This window comes from Dryobates pubescens, chromosome Z, assembly GCF_014839835.1.
Source record: "Dryobates pubescens isolate bDryPub1 chromosome Z, bDryPub1.pri, whole genome shotgun sequence".
NCBI lineage: Eukaryota > Metazoa > Chordata > Aves > Piciformes > Picidae > Dryobates > Dryobates pubescens.
In genome coordinates this window covers 11,202,777-11,226,506 of record NC_071657.1, presented here as the reverse complement: position 1 = coordinate 11,226,506, position 23,730 = coordinate 11,202,777, and the positions used below count along the sequence as shown (strand labels likewise).

Sequence of the window (23,730 nt, the reverse complement as noted above, 5' to 3'; positions counted from 1 at the left end):
TACTTGATATTCTTGCAACATTGGTATGACAGAGTTAATAGCATTCTACATGTCCCCCTGAACCAGCTGTTTTCCTTGCCTTTTAATTTTGAGTGTGCTTACAGGGCAGATCTGGGTGTGTCCAAACAATAAGATAATATTTTCAAGATTGGATGAATTCTCAAATGCCAGAGGAAGTAACCTCTGTTGTGTAAAAAGGGAAACTGACCTTTGTTGTGTAAAAAGGCAGAACGAAAAGCATTCTTGAAGAAGTTGCTGAGAAGCTGGTTGACAAGTACACCACCTTAGTCACTCTTGTCAAAAGAGTCCTTTTTTTAACTCAAGTCTGTATAGTTACTGAGACTTCTAGCAAGTCCAGAATACTATTGTATCCACATCCAGCTGGAAAAAGGGAGCATCATAGATGTGAAGATTGAAGTATAATTTTCAGAACATTAACATTAACAGTGACATTTTCACTGGCTTTACAGAACCAGAGAAGAACTTGTTTTGACCCTGGGAGCAGCTAGAGCACCTTTTATGTGCTTTCATGCAGAAGACACAGGCAGCAGCTCTATCACACTTTTTGTGCACTTTCATGCTTGTTACCTTCGGTTTAGGGTTTCTGGCAGTACCACTTGGTGTGAAAAACAAGCCCCAGCATTAACTTCCATGCACAGTTTGACAAGTCAGCATGTCTCTCACTAATTCTGTCTTTGCATTAGGACTTCAGAAGCACAAGCACATAGTTAGGTTCCTGGCCCTTGTGGAATTCCACCAGCCAGAAGGAGTCAGGCAAATCCACTCATCAGCCACAGGCTGAGCGTTGGCATTTGGGGAATTTGCAGAATCATTTAAGTTGAAGGAGAAATCAGGAAGTCTGTGCCCCAGACAAGAGCTAGACAGAGCAAGCTGTTCATGGTCTTGCAGAGGATGCCTCCCTTATCCTTCCTGCAATTCTCCTCACAGCATTGGTCCTAACTGAGAGTGTCTTTATTACTCTACTTTTTAGACTAATCCAGACAGCACATCCTGTCATGTCAAATGGCTCGCATGGGATTTTGAGTGGCAGCTGTTGACATTGCAAGTCAGGAAATATTAAAGACAGTCACTGCACTGCCTGTATTGAGCAATTTATTTTTAGGCTATGCTGCCGATGCCCTGGGACTTCATGAGTGAGCATCAGTTCCACGGTGTTAGAACTGTCAGAGAGCCTGGAGGAATACTTGAGTTTAAAGTAAATGCAGACAGACGCTGGATTATAATCCCCAGCAATTCCAGGTTGCAGAGCTAAGGCAGAGTTGTTTTAGTTTTTCAGTCAAAAGATATTCTCACTCTTCTAAATGCAGCAGTTACAGGGAAGCAGTGATCCAGACTTGCCATTTTTTTCAAGAAAGAGTCTCTTTCTGAAGACCACCCTCAGATCTTCACAGTGTTAATTCTCCCCTGAAACTTTCGCTAATTATGTCAATTGTTACCTTGAAATGAAGGTTGGGTGAGCAGAAAGTTGTGAAGCAGTGTGTTGTCTTCTGAGTGTCATTCTATGTTTTAGATCATTGTGGTACTGTTGAATGGAGGGGGGGCTAATTCTGGTGTCATTCTAGTCCCTTTCATTGATCTAAATCTAAACCATGTCAGTCATGACTCTGGTATGTCCAGGACAAATACTCGAGTGAGTGAGCAGATTGTTTTGAAAAACACTCTTTTGTCATTGTTTCAGGGAGCAGCCTTTGGTTTCAATGTTATAGCTGCCAAGGCTGGGGAGCAGCTGGCTCCATTTTTGCCTCAGCTTCTTCCCCGACTGTACCGTTACCAGTTTGACCCCAACCTGGGCATTCGACAGGCGATGACCAGCATTTGGAACGCCTTAGTCACTGACAAGTCAATGGTGAGTGCACAGCAAAGTGCATAGTGGTGGGTTTGCTGCTAGCCAGCAGCATCTGAGAGATCCTAATGGGGTGGCTGCATCTTGTGAAAGGAGGGGTTGTGTTATCCTACAAAGACAGGTGCTTGAGTCCATGGATGAGCTGGAGGATGCGCAGAGGTTCTGCACTGCCTTTTACACGTGGAAGGATACTGCATACCTTCTTTGTGTGGCCACTGCTAGAGTTTATGATTTACTTCACTTAAAATGGGGTCTTTCCACACTTTGCTATTGCTTTGAAATTGCTTATGAACAGCTCTTCAGGAATTCTTACCACCTAAAAAGCCCTTCCTAGAGCAAAAGTGTCTAATTTTGGTTCCTCAGTTTTGAAGTGGGAGGAGGATCATGAGAGGCCTTTCCTTCAGTATGAGAATAACTCCTTCCAGGCAAGTTTCAAGAATAAGTGATTTTCATGAGACACCCTTGTTCTGGCTTGGAAAGGTCTGGAACTGGGTTTACAAATCTTTGCTCCTAGCAAAGCTGATCTTAGTATGAAGTCATTCACTCTGATGCCTCAGCAAAGCACAGCTGCTTCTCCTGAAAATATATGTTTGGCACTGCATCTAAACAGTTCCATTGATAAAGGACTAAGGGACTTTCTTCTTTTCTTGTAGTCCCTATCACAGCCTTAAGCTTGAAGCAGTGTCTAAAACAAAGTCAGAGTAAGTTTGTGCTGGGTCAGCTCTGGCAAGGCTTAGTTCACCTGCTGTGGCTGAAAGCAGGTTGTATTGTCCACAAGGACCTTTTTTTCTTTGGAGTACAGGGCAAGGATGCATGGTCCATGCTTGTTTCATGATTTTTCCTTTTTTTAATAATAGGTTGATAAGTACATGAAGGAAATTCTTGAGGATTTGATCAGTAACCTAACCAGCAGTCTGTGGAGGATCAGGGAATCCAGGTATTGCTAGGAAAATTAACAGCTTTTTCTTTGAACACTCTTCTTTTCTTCACCATAAACTTGTTAACCTGAATAAGCTGAGGAGGTAAAGAGGACACAGCCTTTCATGAGGGTATGCCCAGTCTTTAGTCTGCACTTGAAGTGTGGTGCAGTCTTGAAGCTGTTTGCTTCCTTGACCCTGAAGTTTTTTTATTGCATGCAGATTAAGCATGATACTAAACAACATTCTCTGAAGAAGGATTTTTCTGGGCACACAGTTGTTGCCTGTGCTTGGACCCAAAATGTTGCTTACTGTTAGAAAATCTTGATGGTCTAGCTGCATACATACTTGTCAGCAGCATGCCACTCAGTATGGCATTTTTAATGAGTTACTTTTTGGTTTATAATGGTTTGTGGTTATGCTGTATTGAAAACCTCCATTTTAATTTCAATTCCAGACTTTAGACTTTTGTTGTTGTTAATATTCTTTATTTATGGAAAAGAAACCTTGAAACAGTTTTGGAATGTTTGCAATAGCAATTTACACCACAACAGAGTTTCTCACTTGCTGCCACCCTCTTGAGATTTCCCCTGACTGGGTGAACACTTTTTTTCTCTGCTAAAGGAGATGTTCTTACGACAGATTAGATTTAGAGTTTGAGGAAAATAAGGAATGTGAAATAATTCTTAGGGTTTTTAACCACATACTTACAAAAGTATCTGTATATACCCCTGCAGAAATAAGTATACCATGTGAAAGAAATAAAATTCCTTATTTGCAGCTGTCTGGCACTGAATGACTTACTGAGAGGAAGACCTTTGGATGACATTATAGACAAGCTTCCAGAGATCTGGGAAATACTTTTCAGAGTGCAAGATGACATTAAGGTAATGTTACTGATAATTGAGAAGGAATCTTCAACAGAAAGCACAGTGATTGAGCTCTGAGATGTTTAAAGTGAGATGCTCTGAGCTGTCAGGCTGAAGCCAATGGAGTTTTAGGTACTAAGCAGATTAGAAATTGAGGCCTCTTGTAATTAAAATTTACATGCTGCCTTGGAAATTCTTTGTGTGTGTTTCTCATGTTTTTAACTGTTGGGTTTTCATTACTGCTGTGCCTGTCCTTGGTGGTTCAGCATTTTTTCCCCTTTATAAAAGAATTCCTATGCATTTGCTTAATTCTCAAGTATAGAGACATTTATTTTATGCTACTTGTGTTCTTAAATGACTTGCATATATGAAGTTGGAGTCCTCAAGTTCTGCCAGGTTTGAGGTGGATCCAAGTTTCTCTGCTCAAGCATAACCAAGACTGAACTGTTTTCCAAAGTGCACTGTGCACCAGAAAGTTGCTTCCTTACTAGTAGATGGAGTGTGTTCAGAAATGTCCCTGAGCACTGAAACCAACTGAGTGGTTTTGCCTCAGTGCAAAAGAGCTTTATTAGCCTCTAGAAAAGAGCAGCAGCCTGCAACTTGCCTTTTGAGAAGGGTCTAATTCCTGAATTTACCTGGAAATGGTTTGGGAAGGTCTATTTGTGTCAGGGCATGTTTTTTCTACAAGTATCCTAAGACCTTACAAGTCCAGGTCATTGTGTTTGAGTGCACAGGAGTATTGCTAGATACTGTCAAACAAAGGTAAAGATAGAATCTGGTTGGTGGTGATGTCTTGTGCCACTGGAGCTGCACTAATGGCTGCTTATGGCCTGAATGGGCATACACTTTGCTGGGTAAGAAATTGGCTGGATGACCAGCCCCAGTGAGTGGCTGTGAGTGGAGTTAAATCCAGCTGGTGATCAGTCATGAGTGGTGTTCTCCACAGCTCAGTAATGGGGCCAGTTTTGCTTAAGATCTTTATCAGCGGTCTGGATTGAGGAGATCAAGTGCACCCTCAGTAAGTCTGAAGGTGACATCAAACTGGGTGGAAGTGTTGATCAGTTTGAGGGTAGGGAGGCCCTGCAAGGGGATCTGGCCAGACTAGACAGATGGACCAAGACCAGTTGTGTGAGTTTCAGTAAGGCCAAATGCCAGGTCCTGCACTTTGGCCACAACAACCCATGGCAGTGCTACAGGCCTAGGCAGGAGTGGTTGGAAAGCTGCTCAACAGGGAGGGACTTGGAGGTGCTGGTTGATAGCCACCTGAACCTGAGCCAGCAGTGTGCTCAGCTAGCCAAGAAGGTGAGAAGCATCCTGGCCTGTATCAGGAGTAGCGTGGCCAGCAGGACCAGGGCAGTAATCACGCCCATGTACTCGGCAACGGTGTGGCTTCACCTTGACTGCTGTGTTCAGTTTTGGGCCCCTCACTACAAGAATGACTTAGAGGTGTGGGAGCATGTCCCTAGAAGGACAACAAAGCTGGTGAAGATTCTAGAGAACAGGTCTTACGAGGAGGGGCTGAGAGAGCTGGAGTCGGTGAGCACTGAGAAAAGGGGGCTCTGGTGAGACCTTACTGCTCTCTACAGCTCCCCAAAGGAGGCTGTAGAGAGGTGGTGGTTGAACTGTTGAACCAAGTAACAAGTGGTGGCACAAAGAGGATATGGCCTTGAGTTACACCAAGGGAAGTTTAGATTGGATATTAGGAAGAATTTCTTCACTTAAAAGGTTACCAGGCTTTGGAATGGCTTGCACTGGACAGTGGTGGTGTCCCCTTCCCTGGAGGTATTTAAGAGTCATGTAGATACAGTGCTTAGGGATATAGTTTAGTCAAGGTCTAGGCAATTCTGTGATTCTGTAATTTTAGTTTGCTTTTTGTCCATCTTTCTCTAAGACATTCCGTTGAGCAAAGTTCAGTAAGCAACAGGCATTATATTGAGGAGGGAATAAAGCATTCCCAAAGTACTATATTCAGGGTTTTGCAGTAAAATGTTCTGTTGGATTTTGGGGATTTAGGCTTGGGGTTTGGTGTGTATTTAGCTTGTTTGGGTTTGTTTGTTTACTTTTTAAAAGAACAACTAACAATGCAATATCACAGAGACAAACATGCAGAGAATCACAGAGAACCTGGTGGTGTCAGGCAGGATTGTTACTGCATTTGTCATTGAGTAGACCAGATATTCAGATGGACCAAAGCAAAAATTTCTTTGACAGATACTATATTAAGTATTAGCCATGAATGTAGCCTTGTCAGTACCAGTGTTGTACTTTTCAATCACTATGAATCAATCTGTAGAAGATGTGAAAATAGTAACAACAGATTGCTGACTTCTGTTTTTTAGGAGACTGTGAGAAAGGCAGCAGAACTAGCCCTAAAAACTTTAAGCAAGGTAAAACTCCTAATTTCTTCATTTGCTTATGGAGACATGTTTGGCTTTTCATGTCAGGTAATCTCTGTCTGTGGGGGTGGCCAGCTTTTTGCCATAGTCTGTGGTCTTAAAAAGATCTCTAGTACAAGGTGCAGCTGTGATAAATAGCATAGCTCCTTAGAAAGCAATCACAGTAATCCTGACCACGTAGTCTTCTGTGCTTTTGTTGATGCTGGTGAATTTCTGCTGCTTAAGGATGATACAATGTTAAGATCTATACAACCAAAGGAGGGAATATAATTGACTGGATTTTTACCTCTGATGTCCTATTTTTGCCCCATTTAAGGGTGGGATTTAATGAAACTTCCTGTAACTTCAACAGCTGACCAAGCCTAGTGGAACCTTACTGGTGTGAAACAAAATAATCCAGTCTGGACCTCACTTTCTGCTGCTGTTACTGACACAAGAATTTCTGGATGTAGTGACATATCACTTAACATTTTGTTTGGTGTTCCTCAAACAAGTCCCATTTGTGGAACTGGAAACAGATATTAAGAGCTGTGCTTGAGACCAGAACCTTCACAATGCATACAGCATGGCTTTTCAGTGGCATGAGTGGTCTCAAAATGTTCTTGCAGTTGCAGAATCTGTTCTGATGAATGGTTGAATCCATATGGTTGAGATGGGCTGCCCTTGATCTGAGAGGTTGTTCAGTCCATCCCTGTGCCACATGCACTTTAAGGCATGCTAAGCTCTGCATTTGCCTTTTCTGGAAGCTGACCTTAGCTGCAGCTCGTTTTAGGGATTTGTCTCAGGGCTTAAGTACCTCCTGGAGAAGCGAATGAAGCTGTAACAGAGCCTGGGTTTGGTTGTGAGCAGTTGCTTGAGTTGTTGGCTTCTTCTGTCTTATGGACAAGGTGCTTTAATGTAATCTGAGCATGAGGTTTGTTTGCAACACTGATTCTAACTTGTCCCCAGGTCTGTGTGAAAATGTGTGACCCCTCTAAAGGAGCAGCTGGTCAGAAGACGATAGCTGTGTTGCTCCCTTGCCTCCTAGACAAAGGAATAGTAAGCACAGTTGCTGAAGTCCGATCTCTCAGGTTAGTTTCGCATCATGTAAGCATCCTGGGGGTCAGGTCGTGGTTTATCCCAAAGAGACCCAGCTTATTCACCTGAGTTGCAGAATTTTCTTTGTGTTTGAAGTGACAAGCTTTCTCCTCAAAACAGCTTTGCTGCTGAGTCCAGCAGCAGCTCTGGGAACTTTGCCTATCTTTTGGGAGTAGCTGGCCTCCCTCAAATGCCCAGGTTCAGTTCCCAACAGGAAGGTTGTTTACTCCTTTTACAGCTGCCAAACTGATCTGCAGGCAGTTCACTGTGCTTAAGGCTGTCCTCTTAAGGGCTGGCATATCTCTTCTGCTTGCACACAACAAAATGCTGTGGTAGTTCTTGAAACAGCCAGGTCTCATTTTGTGACTGGTTGTGAGTAATGACAGCTCACATCCCAGAGGTGACAGTGTTTGGTCACACTGTTCAAATACATTTTATCTCATGTCACAGTTCTATATCCCTTCATATGTAGGGACTTCATATTTTGTCACTTTGTATCCTCATTTATTCCTTCATTTGCTCAAAGAACAGGCAAGCTGGAAAATTCAGATGTGGAGTATAGCTTGTCTTTGTGAAAACAGTTTTATTGAGCATGATTATCCAGGAAGGTTAGAAAGTGCCTAAGAAATCAGTGAATATTTCTTTTAATTCTTTTGTTGCTTTTGAAGATATTAAAACCTCTCATCAAAATGCAGTCTAAGAGATGTGGTCAGTCTTAAAGTGACAGGTGAGAGTTGAACAGATCATTGTAATTTGTTTTTGTCTCATGCAGAGACAATGGGTGTTCCTGGGGTGACTTACCAGAGCATCTGTAAAACTTGATATTTCTTCCTACACCTGTGTAGTTGTACTGCTGCTTTTGATACCCTGGTGTGGTGGTGAGAGAAAGTTCAGTTTCTTTGTGAAGCATAGCATCATCTGGGAGCTAAGGGCTAGGGTGTGAAGCAGAAAAATACACAGATTTTTGCTCACTGGTAGATTTATATTCATATTTCTGAGGTTTGGAATAGCCTTGTGGTTACTGTGTTAGGGAAGCCCAGAGGTTTTACAGCCAAGTCTTGTGTGTTTCTGTGTTGATTTCCCCTTTGATCTTTTTCCAGCATTAACACTCTTGTGAAGATCAGTAAAAGTGCTGGGTCTATGCTGAAACCTCATGCACCAAAACTTATCCCAGCCCTGCTGGAATCCTTGAGTGTGCTGGAGCCTCAAGTCCTCAATTATCTGAGTCTTTCTGCAACTGAACAGGAGAAAGTAAGTGCAAGTGTAATGGGAAAGTATCAAAAGAACAGAGATAACAAAGTTTAGATTTCATTCAGTGGATAGAAAAATAGCAGATTTGATTTGAAGCTCTTAAAGAGAAGTAGCTAAGAAGTTACTAAAACCAATTTGGTCATTGGAATATGACTGGACAAATGTGTGTGTGTTTGTTTGTTTGTTTTCATTATTCACTAGACCACCACAGATTTCAGAAAGTGAAGAACAATCTTAGTAAGAACTGTTGCTATTGTCACTTCAGCTCCATGTACTACTTTGAAACAGGTGGAGAGTCTGTAACAATTTCCTGCAATGCACCTGTGCTGTCAAACTTTGCTGCTGTTATTTCCCAGGGGATTTAACTGCAGGACTTCTTGTAACATAAACTGCAAGGTGTGCCATAGCACTCTGAACTGGAGATGGATGTTGTCTGCACTGTGTCCTGTGTCCTTTAATCTCTCTCATAAAACCATACTAATCAGTAGCAGCCTTCTGGGAAAGTGACTGAAATCTGCCATAGAATAGAATAGGAATAGGAATAGGAATAGGAATAGGAATAGGAATAGGAATAGGAATAGGAATAGGAATAGGAATAGGAATAGGAATAGGAATAGGAATAGACTAGACTGGAATAGACTAGACTAGACTAGACTAGACTAGACTAGACTAGAATAGAATAGAATAGAATAGAATAGACCAGGTTGGAAGAGACCTTTGAGATCATCAAGTCCGATCTGTCATCCAGTTCAGAGGCAAATTTAGCTCATTTCATTGTGGGGAGGGAATGGAGTCAAACTCTGCCCTTTAGCTCCTCTACTTCAGAGAGAATATCCATCTGCCTCTGAAAGGGAGGCATTCATAGTCCGTAGACAGAACTACTTTCTGTGTACATCTGAAATGGATTTTGGTTTGAGTTTGTGAAGTAGTGAGTTAAAGCTGATACTGCCCTTTCCACTGTTTTCTTGTTGAGGTTACACTTGGTTTGGGGTTTTTCCTTCTTCGCTTTTTTTCAGGCTGCAATGGATAGTGCCAGACTTAGTGCTGTCAAGTCATCTCCCATGATGGAAACAATTAACATGGTGAGTAATTGATTCAGAATGGTTCCAGTGTCACATATGTTGTAGAAGAAGAATAGGGATTGAAGTGGGAACTTTACAGAATGCCTCTTCAGGATTAATTTTATTATCACGTCTTCGCATGGATGTCCACAGCTTGCTCCTCAGATCAGTTATCAACAACCTTGGCTCCATTTGGTGTCAGGCAGATAGTTCTCCACCTGAATACTGCCTGATTTGATGAAGAAGGCAGTTTTTGTTTGAAGTGCTTCTCTTTGGATGGGGACCTAGCTGGCTCTGGATTACGCTGGCTGCCATTTCTCTTTGATTTCTGACCCACAATTCCATAATCAGCTTCTCATCTGAGTGGTGAACTGATGACAGTCATTCTTAAGGCACAATGCTGTCCAACCCTTGCCTCGTGCTGCCTTTGATATCCCTACCTGGGCCTCAGGCACTGTTTTGATGGCAGAGGTTTTTAGAGAAAATGGTGGTAACTGTGAAAGCAGAGTCAGCAGCTGGAGTTCAGCAACGTAGCTTCCTCCTCCTGGAGGACAAGTTGCTGATGTCCAGACACAGTGCTGTAGGGCTTCTCTTGGCAGAGCTTGCTCCACCCTTGTCCCTTTCTCAAAGGGACTGCATACAGCCAAGGCAATGTGAGCAGGCAGGAATTGTGAGCACTGAGTAAAACTTAGGAGAATAGCCACTAGAGCTGTTCTTTGTTTCCTGCCCTTGTGGAGGAGTAACGACAGCAAGCCCTCCTGCACATAATGGCATGGGGAGCTGTGTTTTTGGTGTCAGGTGGAGTGCATGCTATAAATAGCGTGTAAGGCAGCTGGGAATGAAAGGCTCTGTGTAAAAGTGTACTCAATGCACCTCACAGGCTGCAGCAGCTGCTGCTGTCCCTTCTGTAAGCCATGCCTCCTTTGATGACGGTCATGCCACCCTGATCAGCTCCTGGGGTTTCCCAGGGGAGGGGAGAGACAGTATGGCTTCCCTAGAGTAGCATGAAAATGTCCTGGCTTGTGAGCAGCCTTCTCTCTATTCCTCTGTATTCTGGGGCTAGATGAGAGGTTACATGATTGTTCCCTTCCACCCTAATGGTGCAGGAGGGGGATGTGACAGCAGATCTGACTCATGAAGCTCAGAGGGGGTTACCTTGAGTTGGTATATGATCCTTGAATTTACTGGAAGATGGATGTCACCTCAGCAAAGTGTTGATTACATGAGGCTTCCTGTTTTGCCTGCTGACATTTTAGGTGTAAGAGATGAGAAGTGATACCAGTAACATGGCTCTTGTACCTTTATGTCTTTTATACCACCTGTTTGTCTTGACCCCTTCACAGACTGTCTGGACTAGTTTCATGTTGTTTCCTGAAGTAAAGGACTCTCAAATCCTTTTAGAGAGGAGACATAGCTTTATTTGGTGCTGGGTGCTAGAGTATCAAGAAAATTGTAACCCGTGTGTACTTTCATTTTTCTGCACTGACAAAACACACTTGCACAAGGCCTGTGATGGTCATCAGGTGCTTGTTTGAGGAGCATCCCTTTCCATAGGTTATCCTTCTGTGGTGTTGAGTCAGCTCAGGCCACTTCAATGTTTACCCAGCTCTGCCAATTTCCTAGATAAAAATAAGGATGGTCCTTAAGCAATCATTAGGTTTTTGCCCACTCTTCATATACACAGATGGTCCTTGATCTGATGAATCACTTGCCTTCTTTTCCTTCATCCTGATTTATACACATACTTCAAGGTTATAAGGCTTCTAACTTACTCCCTAGATTGTTAAAAAATTCCCAAGGTTTTAATTCATGAATAAAAAGAAAATTCCTAACTAACTAATTCCCAACACTAGTAAGTGTTAAGATATTATCAAGGATTCAATTAAGAGAAGATCCCTGTCTAACTTCCTAGGTCAATGTTAAGGCATTGTCAGGGTTTCAATTAATGAAGTAAGGGACTGCATACTTGCTCAACAATTCATTCAAAACCACCAAGGCCTTGCACTCTGAAATGCAGCCTCAGGGGAACAATGTCATTGTCTGCTTTGGATATGTTACTGCTTCAGGGTTTCAGACAGCTGAGGCATTGCTGAGTTTTGTCTTAAGATAGACACGCCTTTGCATCTCTTTCCCTTCCCCAAGTTCTTGCTAGTATGTTACTTTTATTTTCTGGACATCTGGGGTGCAGGAGTACATCAGTTCCAGCAAATGATAATTTCAGCAGAGTTAGCTCATCACAGAAATGGACCAAGAGAATCTGCATGTGGGCAAAGCCACTTTGTGGTGCTTTTTCCCCACCAATCAGCAAACTCTCATGATTCAGCTGAAGACCAATCTGCAATATTGAGGCAGGCCTCAGAGGAAAGTCTGATGCCATTACCTTTCTTTTTTTACCCTTTTTGTGTGTGTGTTTTCTTTCTCCTGGCCCTTGCCTTTCTCTAGAGCTTGCAGTATTTGGATGTGTCTGTCCTGGGTGAGCTGGTTCCTCGACTGTGTGAACTCATCAGAAGTGGAGTGGGCCTTGGCACAAAGGTATGTCTGTGATTTTAATAGTTCATTTGGCAACAGAGAAGGGAGCACAGAGCAGTGTCAATGTAAATACATTTCTTTTGACTGTCTTCTATAAAATCACAGCTTGTGCTCATGCATACTGAAGTCGTTGTACATCTGGGTCTGAATCCACCTACATTCCTTGTGATTTTCTGAATGCATGCTGCCTTAACCTTCCCTGAGCTACATGGCTGTTGTGCTCTGTGGCACACGAGTGCAAAGGCCTGTCTTCAATAGCTGTAAAACTTCCAGGACCATCTACCCTGAGTATGGTTCCTGGTAACTTTTTCAGTGCCTAACTCAATTCTTCTCATTCTTCTGTTACAAACTGTCTTCCTGCTTCTGCCCTTGACTCCTGGTTTATCAAGGCAGAGGCTGGGTGGGCCTAGGTTATGTCTGATTAAGTGCATAGGGTACTGCAAGTATTAACAGTAACAGCCAGGGGCTAATCCTGTTTTACCTTACCTTCGTTTTCTGTTTCAATCTTCCCAGGGAGGCTGTGCCAGTGTAATTGTGTCATTAACCACACAGTGTCCTCAGGACTTAACACCTTATTCAGGTGAGATTTGTCTCTAGTGTCAGGCTTTGAAAGTGTTTCTTGTTTTTGTTCTTCAGGTAGTATTTTCTCCCTGCTGGCCCTTGATTTTTTCACATGAATGATCTTTACAGATGTATTTTCCTTAGAGAGCTTTTTGAAGTTTTGGTGTGCACATGAGAGTGGCTTGCCTGGGGGTAGATCCTGGGGATGTTAAATGCCTCACCAAACTGGAAGAGGCAGAGGGAGCAGTTGAGGGAATTCACTGGTAGGAACAGGCAGAAATACCTCTAGACTTCCTTGGAGCAGACTTAGCACTTGTTCCTTCAGCTTGAGCTACAGGAGACTCATAAACAGAGTTTTAGTCTTGCCTTTACAATTTGTTGTGATTTGATAGTAGAAATAAGGTCACCTTTCTGCTGTAAAACAGAAACAAAGCTGAAAGTGTGATCAGCTGGGGAGCTCACTTACAGGAGCAAGGTGGGCAGGCTGAGGCTGGCAGAGCAGCTTCTGTTGGGCCTTGCTGTGTTATGCTGTGCACTTGTTTAGACATAAGAACCAGACAGACCCCATAACCTCAGAAACATGTGGTGGGAAAGAATGCATACATTTAGACAATCTCCTGAAATGCAGGCTGTTGTGATTCTGGCCTCAGCAGTGAAAACATGATACTCATAATAAAACAACATCTCTTCCAACAGGCAAACTCATGAGTGCTTTGCTTAGCGGCCTGACTGATCGCAACAGTGTGGTACAGAAGTCTTTTGCCTTTGCCATGGGACATCTAGTCCGGGTGAGCTGGGCTTTGAGGTAGCTTAAGCTTTTTTGTTGGTGGGGTTTTTGAACTGTTAGAGTGATTCAAGTCTCTTCTCTTTTACAGACTTCCCGGGACAGTAGCACTGAGAAGCTGCTGCACAAACTTAGCAGCTGGTACATGGAGAAGGAAGGTAGGTTGCTTTTGGAGGGTTCAGTTACAGACTACAGTGCAGAAAATGTTCCTGTTACAGCCAGAGCTAGTAAAGAGACATTTCTGTATTGTGATGCTTGGTTTCACTGGCTGAGTAATTCGTTATACAATACAGCACATTCCTCTGCTTCCCAAGAGGCAGGCCAAGCTGTTGAAGGAAAGTACTGCTTCCCAGTAATCACATAAGGTTGTTTTGCTTTTTCAGAGCCAGTTTACAGAATAGGCTGTGCTTTAACTGTGCATGCTATGGGACGCTACAGTCCAGATGTAGTGAAGAACCATGCCAAACATGTGCTGCCACTGGCTTTTCTTGGCATGCATGAGGTTCCCGATGAAGAGAAAGGAGAGAAAGAGAACTCTACTCTGTGGACTGAAGTTTGGCAGGAAAATGTACCTGGTAAGTCGCTTTAAGAGTGGGAAAAGCTTTCTGGGAAGCATGATTCTTTCTGTTTCTGGAAATCAAATCTGGAAATACAGAGTTCTCATGGTAAGGGATCTGGGAAGCTTGTTGCCATTTTCTGCTCTGCTGAAGATGTCCTATGTGAGTTTCAGCAGGTTATCTCCTCTGTGGCTATTTAAAATACTCACAGAGGATTGCTGAGGATACACAGGAGAGACAGGAGAAGTATTTTAAGATTGTGAGGCTCTGAATACATAGAATACATAGAGTAAACCAGGTTGGAAGAGACCTTCAAGATCATCGCTTCCAACCCATCAACCAATCCAACACCGCCCAAACAACTAACCCACGGCACCAAGCACCCTGTCAAGTCTTCTCCTGAAAACCTCCAGTGATGGCGACTCCACCACCTCCCCAGGCAGCCCATTCCAATGTGCAATCACTCTTTCTGTATAGAACTTTTTCCTAACACCTAGCCTGAACCTCCCCTGGCACAGCCTGAGACTGTGTCCTCTTGTTCTGGTACTGGCTGCCTGGGAGAAGAGACCAACATCCGTCTGTCTACAACCTCCCTTCAGGTAGTTGTAGAGAGTAATAAGGTCACCCCTGAGTCTCCTCTTCTCCAGGCTAAGCAACCCCAGCTCCCTCAGCCTCTCCTCATAGGGCTTGTGTTCCAAACCCCTCACCAACTTTGTTGCTCTTCTCTGAACTCGTTCCGCCACTGTAACATGGCCCTGATCATGGTGCAGATAGCTGGATATCTTTGGAAGTTTTGATGACAGCCATTAAGGCTTGCTGCACATTCTAGCTAGCAGGGACCTTTGACCTGTGTATCAGGTTGGAGATGGCTGGTAATGCCTGTGGCTTCAACTTCAGTGAATGAATTTATGCTATGGAAGAGCTATTGTGCCATGCTTTCTGTCTGTAGAGGAAGGTGTGGATGCATGGTGAAATGAGTTTTGCTGGCTTTTTCTCTAACCTGAGTTTGGATCTGGTCTATAGTTTTGGTGTTTGTGAAAGGTGCTGCTAAAAAAGTTTTCCAAGGACCTATTCTTGAAAAAACAAACAAACAAAAAGTTAAATTCCTTAGAAGCAGTGTAACACAGGGTCTAGTGTCTGCCATATAGAAGGACTGAGGTGAAAACTATTTGTCAAGGTATGTGACAAAGGTTTTCTTCAAAAGCACCTAGAAAACAGAACCCATCTTCAGTCAGACTGGTAGGGATTTGCTGATAGGTTTCATGGCCAAAAAGAAACAGATGATCCTTGGGGTCTCTTCCAGCCTTGGTTATACTGTGATACTGTGATACTGTGAAAAAACCCAAGCTGTTACTGCCTTTTTTTTCTTGTTTGGTTTGGGTTTTTTTGTCTTGGTTTGTCTAGGGTTTTTTGTTTTGGTTGGTTGGTGGTTTTAATGTTGTGTGTTGTGTTGTTTGTTTTCTTTTCCATGAAATGAGATCAGATTTGTAACTGTTTTGTGACAAAATTACAGTTGTCCTCTTTGACACACAGGTACTCAGGGTGGCATCAGACTGTACATGCAGGAGTTGATAACCATCACCCAGAAGGCTCTGCAGTCCCAGTCCTGGAAGATGAAAGCCCAAGGAGCTGCTGCCATGGCATCGATTGCCAAACAGACAGGCTCCCTTGTGCCGCCACATCTGGGCATAGTGCTTTCTGCCCTGCTGCAAGGACTGCCAGGGAGAACATGGACTGGGAAGGTAACAAAGGAGCTGGCACCTTGTGGATCACTGTGAGCATATCACACAGCCCTTGAACCTGGAAATGCCACGTTCTGTGCTTCACAGCAGCATGTCAAACCCCTGGTTTAGGGAGTCTGCCTGTTGCCCTGCATTTAGCAGGTGTAAAAATGACAGGGAGGATGAGTACGTAGAGTTCAGGTTACTTTAGGAGCTGGGTTCTCACTTAGACTACTTCCATTGCACCATGATATTTTCACCTTGAGGGGTATTAGCTTGGGCTCAGAGATGCTGCAAGGCCCCTTCCCACTGCCTGTGCAGAAGGAAAGCCAAGTCCTCTGCAGCTTCTACAGCAGGAGCATCAGGCGCCAGATGCTGCTCTCTAGGCTGGTGTCACAGCTGTGTTTCCCTGCTGCCTCACAGTGAGTACAAAGGTCTCCCTTGAGCAGCAGGACAGTGTCATTTGGCTGTGCAGCCTTTCTCAGCAGTGCCTGTTCTTCTCATTACAGGAGGAGTTGTTAAAGGCCATTGACAGTGTCGTCTCCACATGCAGGTAAATGTCTTGGAAAGAGGTGGTACTGTCAGGATCTGGGATATCAAAAAGGAGGCTATTGCACAGTGTTGTTGCCTGTCTAGTGCTAAGGAGTGCTAAGTTGTGAACACTGTCCTGATCTTCTATCAGCATATTCTTGGGGAGGGCTGGGAGGGACAAGTTGTGCTTCAGAGGGACCTTGCACAGGCAAATGGTTGATTTAGGACAGGGGCAGAGTATATTGAGAGGCCAGAATTGCTAAGAAGAAAGAAGAGATTAGGGATGGACTGAGACCTTCAAGGAGAAAAGAGAGGAAGAGGTAGAAGAAGAGAGGGGGGAAGGTACATTGGAAGCATGTGGGGAAAGATAGGAAAGAAAAATAGGACAGAGTAAGAGAGAAGAGCACCAGTTTACCTCCAGTTACAACTGCTGGTAGACAGTCTGGTGCTTGCACATTGGATTGAACTCCTATCTGTGGGAAGAGCAGTGTTTGGGGAGGGATTATCATGAGTCTGCAGCTTCTGTGTGCTTTGTGTTTCAGCCCAGAGCTGCAGAAGGCAGTGCCTGGCCAGCCCACCATTAGCGATACGGTCCAGGCTGTCCTGAAAGAATGCCGGAAAGAGAACCTGAAGTACAAGATGGTGGCACTGCGCTGCGCGGCTGGGGTGCTGCAGGCCACCAAGGAAGACCGCTTCCAGGAGCTGGCAGATATCATCTTTCCCATGATAAAGAAGGTGACAGCTCAGCTTCTTGAGTTTTCCCTCTTTCAAAGCATAATACCTGAGTGGTGACAGTCCAGCAGACTGTCATCTTGGTGGGGCCATATGCTAGACCATAGGTGAGTCCTGGGGAGGCTGTACCTGTGCTGCTCAAATTCTGAATTAGCCCACAGGCAGAGTCCTCCTCGTGGTGCCCAGCACTGCCCTGATACAGCATGAAAAGTTTGTTCCTGGCTGCTCTGCAGAGACTTCTAGGAAGCTGTGTAGAATGTGTCTGCTTAGCATCCGTGGTGCTTTGCAGCTCTGCAAGTGGGACTCATAGCACAGGCAGGTGTTTGGATGCAAAGCCAAGGAGCCTCTGTGCACTTCTGCAGGCTGCCAATAGTGCCGGAGCTGCTGATAGCCAAGGGGGCCCGTGCTCCATCTGCATGGAGGCACTGAGAGGGTACAAGGACTGGTGTGCATGGGCTGCAAGGAAAGACTGAATTGCTGTGAAGTATGTGGCTAGCCTCTCTTCATCCTTCTGTTGATCATTCCTCCAATGGCCTCTGCAGAACACTCTTGAGAGCATGGGCACTGGCTTGCCAAAGCATGATGAAGAGGACGAGGACATGGGCGAGAAAGAGGTGCAGATGGAATCTCTGATCTGTGCCTTCGAGACCCTGGGCAAAGCCTGGCCGAGGAGCCCAGAGACACAGCGTAAGTCAGCTAATGGTGTACAGGACAAACTTTCTTCACTCTCAGTGTTTCATCTTAAAACAAAAATGGGGAGGAGGAAGGGACCTGGAGATCATGTGGGGAGTGGGGAGGCTTTTGAGGAGGTGCAGTATCTCACCGTCTGCAGCTTGCAAGTTCTTCAGTGAGAGAGCTGCCCCAACAGCTTTCCACAGTTTAGGCTAGCCCTGGGGAAGTTCCTTTAGTGTTGCCTTCAATTCACCTCACCAACTGTTCTGAGTTTATGGAGACATGCAGGATGCCTGAGGTGGCTTGCCTGCTCAAAAGCAGCCTAGCTCTGAGCTGGTGCAAGGTGGAGGAACTGTGTATATCCGGGAAAAAAAAGTTTGGTTTTATGAGCATGCCAGAAGGTGTGATGCAGATGCTTACCTTCCAGTGTTAATGAGGGCATTGATGGGGTGAAGATTTTCAGGGCCATTGATCAGCTTAATAAAATTTGGAGAGGAACACCTGGAGACAGAGCAGGAGGTGTTTCCTTCTGGCTTTCCCTGCAGTAACACAACCACTTCTTGATTCTTCTGTAGGATGCTACCGCCAAGAGTTTTGCAAGTTGATGTGTGACCGTCTGAAACTCAGCACATGGAAGGTGCAGCTTGGAGTACTACAAGCCATGAATGCCTACTTTCAAGGGTAAGTCTCCTTTCTGAAATCCACTTTGGTGATGTTTTTCTTCTTTGTTGCTTCAAACTGTCTAATGAAATTGAGGATGACACTGGGTTCTCAGAGGAAGTTGAGGAGACTTCTGTCTGAGTGATGCAGGGTGTGTGACAGTGCTTTCGTGTTTGACAGGCTAATGCTGTTTGATGAGGAACACTCAGACCCTGGGGCTTTGACAGAAATACTGTTGGAAACCTGTTCATCTATCACTCATTCTTTAGGTAAATGGACTTTTTCTGGTCTGTAGTTGGTGATGAGTTGCTTGTTAGAGCATTCCTTCTCTGGGGATTGGCTTGTAAAGGAAGAGCAGAATAGGCATCAGCTGTTTTGCCCTTCCTTGCACTACGCTGGGATAATTCTGATGTTGCAGTAGCTGTTCAAGACATTCATAAAAAATTAAATTCCTCTGGTGCAAGAGAGCTTAGAAGGAGGAGAAGCAGGCAGACAGCAGGCTGTGTCAGCACTCAGGAGTGCAAACTGAAAACAGTAATTTTCCTCATGCTGAGAATGGGCCTCATCTAATTAAGCTACTACTGACTTAAACACAAGTGTTTTTCTCCTCCACAGTACAGACCTCTTGGATCCATATGCATTGGAGAGATCAAAAATACTCTGTTCTCAAACAGACAGTGCATGAAGCTCCAAGACTTTGTGCTCTCCCTGGGGATACAAGTGCTATCTATGACATGTAGACAGTTGTGGGTCTGTTTATTACTTTGGTAGTATTCCCACTTGTCCTGTGACTGTAAGAGTACCCTAAGTTTCCTCATACCTGCATGTGGCTCTTGCTTCTGGTACGCCCAAAGGCAGCACCTACTTTACGAGCTTGCTGCACATCCAGAAACCCCTTTGGGGAAAGTTTCTTTCACTTATCAATCATCCTGGAATAAGACTTAAACAGGATTTTAGCTCAGGTGACCAAAAAACCTTTTGTGACAAGCTTGTTCATGATGACATGGGGCTTAGGAACTGTCACTTAATGAAACTTCTGAAAATTTGGATGGTTTATAGCTATTTGAACTCACTGAAAAGATCAGTCTGTTATACACAGGAGTTGCCTGTAGTCACATAGCACCTGTGCTAGCATCGTTCCCTTCTCACACACGTAAGGACCAGCTATGGTAATAGCAGGAATGATGCACAAGGTTTAGTCTACCACTAGCTGGTCACTTTCTGCCCTTCCAGTGTGCCCAGCTGGCGAGCAGTGCAGACTGGCATCACAAAAGAGCTCAGTGAGCTGTGCTAACTGAAGTGGTCTGGAGACCACCGTGGTGACTGCTCTGTGTACAGTCACTGTGCCTTTGGTTCTCAGTGTGTTTGTGAGTTTGGTTTTTTGTTTATTTTTAAATCCCTTAGAAAACAAAAGCTACACATCCATAAGAACGGAAGCTTTGTCTGTGATACAGCTGCTGCTTACCAAGCTGCAAGGTGAGACTTCTTGCTTGCTGCCTGGCAGAAATGCCTGGTAGCCTGTGTGGCCTGCGTGGCCTGGAACCTTGGGAAGATGGTGTTACCTTCTGCTTGGAGCACTGGCTGATTTTGGGGTGGTTCACAAGATCACAGCATGTTAGATGCTGGAAGGGACCTCTGGAGATCTTCAAGTCCAACCCGCCTGCCAGAGCAGCACCCTAGAATCTAGCACAGGTCACACAGGAATGCATCCAGCTGGGTCTTGAAAGTCTTCAGAGAAGGAGACTGAACAACCTCTATGGGGAGCCTGTTCACAGTGCTCTGTGACCCTTACAGTGGAACTTTCTGTGCTGTAGTTTACATCCATTGCCCTTTGTTCTATCACAGGGCACAAGTGAGAAGAGGCTGTGCCTTCCTTCCTGGTCGGGAATTGGAGTTGTGTGCTGGGTGGCTTAGGAAACATGGGGAGGGCTCGAAGTAACTGTGAATAAAACCAAAGTCTACACTATAGTTGGATACATCTTGGGAGCCGAAAATGCCCAGCAAGAGCTGAGTGTGTAGCAGATTCTGCGTTAAACTGGTAGGGGCTGGAAGTAGGGACCTCAGGAGATCGTCTAGTCCAACCTCCTGGCTAAAGCAGGTTCACTTAGAGCAAGTTGCACAGGAAGAGATCCCCAGGTGGGTTTTGCAACCCACAGCCTCTCTGGGCAGTCTATTTCAGTGCTCCATCACCCTCCAAGTAGAGAATTTTACCCATGTTCAGGTGGAACTTCTTGTGTTGTAGTTTGTGCCCATTGCCCCTTGTCCTAAGCTTTGCAGAGGGGAAAGGTCCTCTTGTGAAGAAGATTAATTTTTCCCCTTTCATTGCCAAGCTTATTTCCTCATAGGTAACTTGGGATTTAAGCCTTGCAAGACTTACCTGAGAATAAACCTGCTTATGTCTTAAGGTGCCACGTGTCTACGATTGTTCTGAGAGAGATGTGTCTTTTGGGTTTCTCTTACCCACTCTCTGTTTCCATATGGTAGCAAAAACCTTCTTATGTTAGGTGAAGTAATTGTGAAGTGTGAAACATTTGGGTCCTCAGGCCCTTGTTTTCACATTACAGGCTCAGGCAACAAAGCCTAGTCCAAACAGGCATGTCTCCCTGTGCAGGAGGCAGCACATGCACCTGAGTGTCCAGCTCTATCTGCCTTCTCCTGGAAGAGCAGTGGTGACTGTGAGGGAAATGTGGAGGCAGTTGCCCTTTCAGCCTGTCTGGGGATGGAGATGGCCTTTTGCCAGGTGTTTGTCACTCTGATACTCACTTCCTGCATCTCTCTGTCTTCACACAGAATCTCAGCAGTGGGAAAGCCTGACACCAGAAAGCAGAGAGCACCTCATTCGTTCGCTGTCTACGATGGCGTCAGACAGCAGAGCCGAGCTACAGGAGAAGGCATTTGTATTGAAGAAAACACTTGAAAATCTTGACTAAGCTGTAAAATACAAACTACAAAGTGCCATGTAAAACAAAAACAAAAAAGTGCAGTGGTCTGAAAACCGAGTGGGAAAATGAAGATTACTCTGTAGCATGCATCATTCCTGGCCAAAATAAAATTGCCTTAAATTCTTTTCCCCATTAATGTTATTTTTAGTCTTTTAAGCTGATGGGTAGTTGTTTTATCATTAAATACCTCTAGCAATCTGCCCTAGAATGTTTGTAAGTGTGCAGCATAAAAAAACGTTGAGGGCAAGATGCTTTTTTAATTTGTTTTTAATAGGCAAAAGAATGTTACTCAGATCCCCTTTGTCCCTCCAAGGAATTGTTGAAAAACCACCAGCACAGGAAGTGAAAAGCGTCTTTGATTTTCACTTGGGTCGTGTCTGGAGATTGTTAACCTGGTGTCTGAGCAGTAAACCTTTGGGACTCTGCAGTAGGGCTAGTGTTTGTTACCTATAGAGAGTGAGATGCTTCTCCTGTGAAGCCTGTGTTAAACTCCCATGGCTTCCCAGGGGCAGGGTTTCACCTGACACTTCTGTTCCTCCTGCTTGCTCCTCCCTTGCAGCCTGCTGTCTGTGAGTTACAAAAAGGCAGAGCACTGTTAACTTCGCTCCTTCCTTCTTCTCTGACCTCAGCATGGATTGACCGAGTCTATGCCTTCCCCAGCTAGCACCCTCGGCCTCCCAAACTTTAAATGAGAACTTTTCTCCTCAAAGGATGCACAAGAGAGCACTTTACTGAGCTGTGTGGGACAAAGTTGGGCCTAGTTGGTGCCCGGGTGGAACACTGCTCTTCTCAAAATTGTTTTGCATGGACACTCCTCAGCTGCAGGAAGACAAAAACAAAACAAAACAAAAACAAAACAAAGGAAAACAATCTTTTCTAGATATGTTTTTGAAGAGTGTTCAAAGTTTGCAATGAGATGTTTTTTTAATAGTGGTAATGTTTTATTCCCTTCCTGTTCGTATCCCTGTTCTTGCTTTGGAGACCTGTAACGATTTAGACTTGTCAATATTTGTAAGAAGCTGAACCATCTGTAATTTCTCGGCAGCCCAAGTCCATGCTGGTTTCTAGCAAATACTTTTTAATTTGCACTTAAGAGGAAAGATTATACCTGCATTAACGTGGAGTAAAATCGCTGTATGATGATGTGGCCATGCTGCCTGTCTCCTTCTTTTGCCCTCATCCGATAAAAGTCAAACCTGACCACTATAGCAACAGACTTCTAACAATGTAAAGATAGCACTGCGCCGTGATCTGACCAGTATGTGTACAGCTTTTTGGGGATAAACGCTTTGCTGACGGTGAAATGAAAGGATTAGTGTGGGCGACACCATGTCCACGGCTTTCAGCTTAGGAAGGCTTGTTTGTTGTCTTACAGCCTGCAGCTTCTTTCAGATTTGACCTGTTAGGGAGAGGGTTGCTCGGATGACGTCGTGTTTCCCCATGCCCATTTGTTTGGAATCAGGTATGCAGTACCTACTTTTCCTTCAGGTGCCACTTCCCATTCAGCGTTCTCCGGTACTGTAACAATCTCGTTGTCGGGCTCGCTCTCCACAGGAAGGGAGGGATGTGACCTGTGCACACCTAAGCAACTGTCAGCGGGGAATGGGCAGAGCTGTCCCACTGTGGCTCTCGTGTAGCAGAAACCTCAGCGAGCACTATTGCATTGTACACTCGATCTGGTCAGTGGGCAACTCCTTGGTGCTGGGAGCTGGTGCTATAACGTTTTGATTTACACCTTGTTGCAGGGAGCTGCTCTTTGTTTACGTGTAGTTTGAACTATTGAGCACAGTGTACATTTAGAAATTTTATGGGGCAAATCACTTTGCAGTATCCTTGAAAACCTGCTTACCATGACATGCATTGTCATGGCTGCTCCTTGTTTTTTGGGTGTTTGTTTGTTTGTTTTGGGGTTTTTTTTGGTATTAGGTGAGTATTACCAGTGATGCTTTGCTGTAGCAGTTTCATTGTCTGACTTGGGTTTTTTTCATATTGGTGAGTGACAGCAACAGAAAAGCAAGAGCCTCCAGTACTCCAGTGGTGTTGAGTTCTCACTGTGGACTGGAGCATTCAGAGGCAATGCCTAACATGGTCAACTGACCATAGGTAGAATAACTGTAACCGTTGTCAAGAGCAACCAGAACTTCTCTATTGGGGATTTACACTAGAGGGAAGAGCGTATTCTAGGAACTCTACAAAGAGCTGGCTGAAACAACTGGCCAAAGCGTTAGGAAGGTTAGAGATGGTGTAACATGTTCTGAATCACAAAGCAATATGTCTTTCTTGTGATTACAGAACAGATTCAGAGCTCCTCTCTAAAGCATGTGCCTATACACAAAACCTACCTGTACAAAAGTTAATTCAGTCAGAGGTTTGATTTCTACCCCACTCACATTTGTAAACTTGACAGGATTAACAAAAACAAACAAATAAATAAATAAATAGATGTGGCCTTCCTAGAGTTTTTCCTCTAAAGGTGATTGCACTATGTAAAACACACTGTACTTTGCCCAGCGTGGGCGCCCCTTGTGCTGCTGCAATGCTTTGTATACCTCGAGTGCAGAGCGCAGACTCGGCTCTAGCACTCGCGGTCTGACCCTACAAGCTGT

The 23,730-nt window shown here is 44.4% G+C and overlaps 1 protein-coding gene across 4 annotated transcripts in view; it reads left to right on the top strand.

The window, feature by feature from the left end:
* The window catches only part of ECPAS (Ecm29 proteasome adaptor and scaffold), a 72,452-nt gene extending 50,185 nt beyond the window's left edge, over positions 1-22,267 (top strand). For 3 of the 4 annotated variants that reach the window (XM_054179016.1, XM_054179015.1, XM_054179018.1), the window contains 20 exons: positions 1,700-1,867; positions 2,722-2,801; positions 3,563-3,668; positions 5,990-6,037; positions 6,995-7,116; positions 8,224-8,374; positions 9,391-9,456; positions 11,878-11,967; positions 12,478-12,544; positions 13,222-13,313; positions 13,401-13,467; positions 13,693-13,884; positions 15,400-15,608; positions 16,097-16,140; positions 16,661-16,853; positions 17,393-17,537; positions 18,098-18,203; positions 18,363-18,451; positions 19,587-19,658; positions 20,973-22,267. In XM_054179016.1, the coding sequence (XP_054034991.1) occupies positions 1,700-1,867; positions 2,722-2,801; positions 3,563-3,668; positions 5,990-6,037; positions 6,995-7,116; positions 8,224-8,374; positions 9,391-9,456; positions 11,878-11,967; positions 12,478-12,544; positions 13,222-13,313; positions 13,401-13,467; positions 13,693-13,884; positions 15,400-15,608; positions 16,097-16,140; positions 16,661-16,853; positions 17,393-17,537; positions 18,098-18,203; positions 18,363-18,451; positions 19,587-19,658; positions 20,973-21,112 (2,247 nt within the window). In that variant the 3' untranslated portion in view covers positions 21,113-22,267. The remainder of the gene's footprint in view (positions 1-1,699; positions 1,868-2,721; positions 2,802-3,562; positions 3,669-5,989; positions 6,038-6,994; positions 7,117-8,223; positions 8,375-9,390; positions 9,457-11,877; positions 11,968-12,477; positions 12,545-13,221; positions 13,314-13,400; positions 13,468-13,692; positions 13,885-15,399; positions 15,609-16,096; positions 16,141-16,660; positions 16,854-17,392; positions 17,538-18,097; positions 18,204-18,362; positions 18,452-19,586; positions 19,659-20,972) is intronic. The other variant, XM_054179017.1, reaches the window with a different exon arrangement.
* The last annotated feature ends 1,463 nt before the right edge of the window (positions 22,268-23,730 follow it).